At 27.6% G+C, this 7,200-nt stretch overlaps 1 protein-coding gene across 4 annotated transcripts; it reads left to right on the top strand.

The window, feature by feature from the left end:
- The first annotated feature begins 240 nt into the window (after positions 1–240).
- On the top strand, positions 241–2,373 carry LOC141045539 (uncharacterized). Of its 4 annotated transcripts, none has more exons than XM_073534902.2 (3): positions 245–1,131; positions 1,221–1,286; positions 1,529–2,373. In XM_073534902.2, the coding sequence occupies exons 1-3, from the start codon at positions 1,123–1,125 to the stop codon at positions 1,841–1,843; spliced, it is 390 nt and encodes a 129-aa protein (XP_073391003.1). In that variant the 5' UTR covers positions 245–1,122; the 3' UTR covers positions 1,844–2,373. The 4 variants fall into 4 exon arrangements, with proteins under 4 accessions (XP_073391001.1, XP_073391003.1, XP_073391002.1 ...); XM_073534903.2 differs by having other exon boundaries at positions 251–1,131; positions 1,562–2,373; XM_073534900.2 differs by having other exon boundaries at positions 241–1,286.
- The last annotated feature ends 4,827 nt before the right edge of the window (positions 2,374–7,200 follow it).

Below are 7,200 nucleotides of genomic sequence, written 5' to 3'. Positions count from 1 at the left end.
GTCTCTAAAATTGTATCAATTGATATATTTTTTATTATTTTGAAAACATCAAGATAACCCATCAAAGACTATCAAGGATATTTGAAGAAATTGTTTTTATTAACTTCTAAAACTTACCATATAATGTTTGTACAATTATAAAATATAATAGGTGATATGAGATCTTTTTAGTAAATAATTTTTGTATGCTAGTCGAGGTGAAATGGCATCACATGTTCATGCAATTTATTAACAAAGGCATATCTTCTGGTGCAATAACTCTATTTGCATCTTTTTTCTTTTTTTCTTATCTGTTATCATCTTTTCTTCATTCTATGTGTCCTTCATATTTAAGATAAGTTGTACACAAATAAAAGAAACAAAATGAAATAATAGAACTAAATCTAGAAAATTTGGTTGGAGTTTTAAGGTCACATTGGTGGCAACAATATAAATGTATTATTCAACTATTAACTAATTTGTTTGTTTTTTGTAACTAATTATATTAGGAAATATTGCAAATCAAGGCAACATAAAACTATTAAGGATTTTTTTTAAAACTATTTTACACATTAGTTTGATCATTAGGATGACCAAAATATATCTTGTATTAGAGCCATATATTTTTTTCATTACATTTAGAAACAGGTTTATTTCTTCAAGGAGTGGTGGTTTCCTTTCCTTTGTGTTGGTATGTACTGTTGCATGAATGCAGCATACCTGCTGCACAAAATCGGAGCCAAGATGCGCAGATCAGAATAGGAGCAACGAAGGAGGATTTGGCATCGCTGCAGATCATTTGTTGCTGATCTCTTTGCAATGCTCTTATTGAGGTGTTTCTTGTGATCAGGAATGAGCTACTTCGGGCTTGAAGCACTGGATATTTCCATCACAATTCATACTTGAGAAAGTTTTCATTGGCATGCACATGATCTGTAGATTCCGAGGCTCGAATCAGTTCAAGACATCGTAATGGAACTCAGGCCAGGCTTTGTGTTCGGCAATCCAGACAGTACGTTAACGATGAGCCAACATTGTGGACATCGATTTTGGAGGAAAACCGTTTCGTGTGAAGTGGAGGTTTATCGTTGATCATGAAACTCTTATCTGCCTGCCGTGCTCAGAGGCTCTCTCTACCCGTCCATGTACCAGGTATTCCTTTCGACGTTGACTTTGTTGTGGGTGTTGTGAGTTGCATTGGAATGGAATTCTCAGAATCTCGCGGAATTGTTGCCTTGAAGGAATGTCCAACTCCCCGTTGTTTGCTTCGATGGTTCGGAGTTCAAAGTTTTGCTGGTGTTCGTGAGGTAATACAGTCGCTCCTTGAGGATGTCGAAAGTCTTCTATTACTTTTGTAAAAGAGCAATATCGTTGGGTTTGGGGTTTCTTATCAGTCGAGGAGGTTGAGCTGTATTCGTTGTCGTGAAATGGTATATTCGAAGTGGCTTAAGATGTGGTATTGTTCATTAGAATAGAATGCAATTACTTCAATTGTGTTTTTTTCCTGGAAAGCTCTAAGTTGGATATCCTGACAGTATGCATCCATTAGGTTTTACGATTCAGTGCCAGAATTGTGATGCAGCATGCGCAGAGTCTGTCGAGAAAATTACGGCAAGCTATGTTTGTTGCAAGCGAACTTGTAAAAAACCGCAACTTACAAGTGAAGAAGATCATAGAGAATTTGCTGGTGAACTACAAGCATGCACACATTGGGTGCACCGAAATGCAGAAGTACGTCGACATTCGGGATCTTGACAGGCACTTTGTGTGTGTCGTCCCTGCACCAGCCCAATGTCAGGTTACTCTCATAAAAGTCTTAAGTTTTCTCTACCCCTGCACATGGCCAAGAATCGTAATGCGATAATCGTGGAATCAGGTCTAGGAAATGTCAGCGTGAAAAATCATCACCAAAACCTCAGGTCAGTGAAAGATTATGAAGTTTCTTATCCAGAGAACGGTCCATCACGAGGTTAAACAATACCTTAAAAATGGCAATATCTCACAGCGCAGCTATAGATCGAATCCAAACCTTTCGCCATGGTAGCTCTCGTTCACGACATTAAAAAGGTGGCAGTTTCGAACTCCAATTTTTTTTTCAGTTTTTTTTCATGTTGCTCAGAAGGCAAATGCCAGAGCAGTCCGACAGTTCGCTGTGAAATTGTGCACTGCAAATGCGGCAGACCCCTGAGAAGAAGAACATGCCGATGCAGGTAATTTGAAGTAGCTGCCTGTGCATTATTACACATTCAAAGTTGATGTTTGATCAACGTGTGAAAGACTGCAAAAGATGTTAGATCAACGTGTAAGTGTCAATGCTTGAGATGTGTGCCGAGCTTTTGAATGCTTATCAAAATGGTTGATAATGTTGAATAATTAAATGTTTGATGAACTGAAGATCTTACAATGTGTATTGTATTGTTGAAGTCCTTTAAAATTGCAATGTAACACGTGACTTTATATAATATGGAATTCTTAGTATTCTTGTTCCAATTTAATTTGAGTGTTTATAGATATTCATGTTAGTTTGATTTCCAAATTTTTTTGACTCCAAAAACAAAGATCATGCAAACACTCATACAAGGGAGATGTGTGTAGTCATTCATTTGCATTGTTTGGATGGGGACAGACTTATTTTGATAAATGATAAGTAAAATGTGTTTTCTTAATATATAAATTATGTAAAGATTTAATAATTCCTAATCTTTTTATTTTTTATTTTTTAAAATCAAATTCTTCAATATATTATAATTTATTGTAAAACTTTTTGTAAAGAATAAATCACATAATTCAACAAAAAAAGACATGTTTATTTAGTTTTCTTTTCATAAATTTGGATCACACTTTAAAATTGAAATAAATGCTTGAAGAAATCATATTCTAACTAAAAGTAATTAATTCAAAATTATTAAATAATAATAATAATTTATAATATTTTTTAGAATTCAAATTTTAATTTATTAATTTAAAAAATATATATGAAAAGGTTGAAATTATCAAAAAAATAAATCAAAATGAACTTCTAAAAAAATAATATTTTTTTAAATAACTAGTATTAAAATAATTATGATAATAAGAAATATTATTATAAAATATGAAAAAATTAGAATAGCTTTTGTTAAATGCAAAAGAAATAGAGAATTTTAAACCAATATGAAATAGAAGAATTATATTGACAAGGTTGGAAATGAATTTAGTCTTACCTCTTTATATACTATTTATACAAGAAGACTATGTAGAAGCTTTTGAAGGACCATAAGGCTTTGTCTAAGACAAAAACTTAAAAAGTACATAATAAAAAATCAACATACATTAAAGAGTAATAGCAAATATATGTATATATATATATATATATATATATACTAGAATGGCTATTTTCAAAGACAAAAAATACTAGAATCTCTTAGAACTAAGATAGAACCAAAAAATAGATATTAACAAGAATAAGAAAGTCTTTATTTTTGTTTGTATATGTATTTTTTAACTAGAGAGTTACATGGCAGTACCATGTAAACCACATAACATGTATCCAACTTGCAAGATACATATGTAACTTAGAAAAAAAAAGTTTTTGATATGTACACTAAATAGCCATCTTGTTAGCCAAGTTTCTAATCTATTCAATCACCTAAAAGTTAAATTTGCATATATTAAGCTTTTTAAAAGTTTTTAATAAGGTATTAACAACTTAATTTATTTTTCTTATTTTTGTTTAATTCTACTTATTTAAAAAAATATACTAATAACTATAGATTTTTGTGGCATTAATTCTCCTCCTTCTTACTAGGCAATAAGTTCTACAAAAAGCTATGAAATTGCTTTATAAGTTGATGAAGTCTAAGATCCATCAAATGATGTTAGCAACAAATTTTCATCCTTATTCTCCACAAAGGTGGTTGATAGATCCCTTCAATCACTGATAATACCACATACAAGGGCAAAAAGACCACCTAGTTATTTGATCATTATTGAAGTTTTCATAACTACTTTCAAACAACACATTTTATATTCTATCAAATGTAATAACCTTCTCTACTATATTATCATTAAGCATTGAGAGTCTCCTCCATGATTGTGGTGTCAATTAAATATATTAATAATTATAAATGACCATGACTACCTTATAAATTAAAAATCTTATATATATGATAATTTCATAGTTGTTATTTATATATTGGGACTTTTTAAAAGAATTATTATTAATTATGTGGTAAATCTATAAAAATTAATATATTTGATTAATGTTTATTGAAATTTTATTAATGTTATTTAAAAAAATGGTATCTATCAAATATATTCTTACTTATTTCTATTTACTTATATTTCTAAATTAATAAAGATATTTATTACAAAATTTATTTTCTAAATATATTTTATAAGAAAATTTTAACCTACTAAAATATTATACTTTTAAAAAATACACAAAATATTTTCTTAAATAATATTGACATTTATCTAGCCACTCAACTACTTCTTTTTGAAATTTAATCAATAAATTATGTATTTTAAATTAAAATAATTAATATTTATTTATTTATGCAATTCCTGAAATTGCATAAATAATTTAGGAATTCCTAAAATACACACTGAAACAAATCTTTATGTTTTAGTCCAATAAATTTCTGAATGTTTGATTAATTTACAATTCAAAGATCAAACTCTTATAAATTTTTTTTATTTAAAAGTTAGTATATTTCTATATAACTATAAATACCATAACATAAAATAAAATAAAATAAAATTTTAAATGAAATTAATGTAAAACAAAAAATGAATAAATGGTTCTATTATTTTAAAAATATTAACCCAGAAGTTACACAATTAAATAATAAGATTCAATTTTCTATATATATATATATATATATATATATATAATAGAATTGTTTTCCATGAACTTTATGTCAAAATTACTAAATGAAAATATTCCTTCACAATGTAAAAAATATATTATCTTTTGATGTATGGCACTCAAAGCAATGGTTGTGTTAGTATAACTCACTCTAATTGCATCCTGTCAAAACTTGTTGCTTCTATATTCAAGGAGATGCAGCCCCCACAGTTTCAGTACTAGATTGTTAGATCAGTTGTTATACTATTTCCTCTTATTTTTCTATTTTTTATATAACATGTGCATGTGGTGTTGATTGCACAAGCACAACAATCAACACATATTTTTAAAAACTGTTATTAATTGAAGAACAACATGCATAAGTGTCACAAGATGTTGATGCTCATTTTCATGAAAGAATTTTAACTGAAGTAGAAAGGTAATCTGTTAATAATAATAAATTAAGATTGATATTACTCTGTTTTATACTTCATTGCACTTAAAGCAATCAATCTAGCTTTTTGGCCAAAATCCTAAGTGGAAAATAACAACAAAACAAGTTGATGTGCAATGAAATGTATTTTGTTAATTCATAGGGATCAATCAATCTTGCCCCTATTAAATAAAAATTTCTGAAATTAGTATTTGTAATATTTACATATTTACAGAGAAAGACATAAGACATTGGAACAAGAAAAAATACTCTTAGATGAAATAACAGTTGCCAATCATACAAATGAAAAAAAACAAATCATATGTGTGTATACACATATATATATATATATATATATATATATATATTGTTTTATTTTATTTTTTAAAATGAAATTTTTAGTAAGAAACAAAATAAATAAATAATAACACAAAAAAAAAAAAAAAAAAAAAAAAAAAACAACAACAACAACAACAATGAATAATAAATAGTAAATTAAAACAGCAACAAAAACAATATTGCAAATCGAGTTGTATCATGGACACTTGTTGAACTGGATCTATTCTTAATGACATGAACTCCGGTATACAAAACATACATTTGATTACATAACATTCTTTTATATGTGAGGAAAAAATGTGTCCAGTTCTTTCTAATGTAGGACCTCGTTGAAGCTTATGAAAATAAACTTTATGGAGAAAAGGAAGCCTATCAACAATTAAAAAAAGTGAAAGAACAAGCTTATCTTGATTTTGAAGAAGTACACATACAACACAAATTTAACCAAACTGAGAATTAGAAGAAATTAAAGCTAGGTAGTGTTTCTTCCAAAAAAAATACATAGCAGATTTTTACACTAAGTAACAAATGAGTATTTCATAATCATGAGTATTCCACTAATATTATGCAAACTTCTCTAGACATAAAGATAGGGTAATTAGTTTGTTTAAAGCTTTGCCAAATTATTTCAACTTATTTTTTTATTTATATATTGATGATGCTGCATATTTTCATTCAAAGCCAAAATTACTCTATATGGTTGAAATTTTATGATTTATGAGGTTATGGCATAATAAATCATTCTATTCATTAGCTGAATCATATGAAATGAAATATAAGGAGCTAAATTTTTTGAGTAATATGTATATTTATATGCTTATCTATATATATATAGTAGAAAAATCCTTTGTACCATATGAAGTTACTTTTATAAAATTTAATCACTTTGAAGTTAAAAGGGAGCACTAAGAAAGGATATTGAAGAAAGAAACAAAACGATCACTGAAAAAGGAAGAAGGATTTATGACTTGAAACAAAACAATCAAGTATTGATATATCATTAAAATTAATATTGGATTTATTCAAATTCATGTAAAATTAAGCGATTTTCTAGTCATAAATTATGATACAGAAAAATGAAAATAGTGTGATTAACTTGCTATATTTTATATTTCTCACCGTATAACAGTCAAGTTCTATACTTTAGAAATATTCAGAAGTTTGAAGTGATAATGAAATGCTAACCCAGTATACAAAATAAGTCAATATTACAGAATATAAACTTTTAGATGTTTTAGACATTACATAAACAGGGATATTTTTTGTATCACTGGTCCAAGTGACCTATTAGATTTTAACAAACTCTGAAACGATCTCATTCAAAGCAGATAAAAGTGAATATTTTGGATATAAATAAATAAGTATATTTTAATCAACATAACATGTATTTGTACTAAAAAATATTTAACCTAATATTGTGTCAAAAATTGAAGTATCTGGTCTACTCATGAAAAACACAATCCTACCAACTTATTAGTATGATAAATGCTTATTTGTGAAATTATGTATGTGTGTGCATATATATATATATATATATATATGTGTGTGTGTATATATATATATATATATATATATATATATGTTTGTATATATATATATATATATATATATATGTGTGTGTGTG

The sequence above is a fragment of the Physcomitrium patens genome, chromosome 6, assembly GCF_059467195.1.
Source record: "Physcomitrium patens ecotype Gransden chromosome 6, ASM5946719v1, whole genome shotgun sequence".
Classification (NCBI taxonomy): domain Eukaryota; kingdom Viridiplantae; phylum Streptophyta; class Bryopsida; order Funariales; family Funariaceae; genus Physcomitrium; species Physcomitrium patens.
Note: the sequence above shows the minus strand (reverse complement) of the source record. Positions and strands in the feature narration are given on the sequence as shown.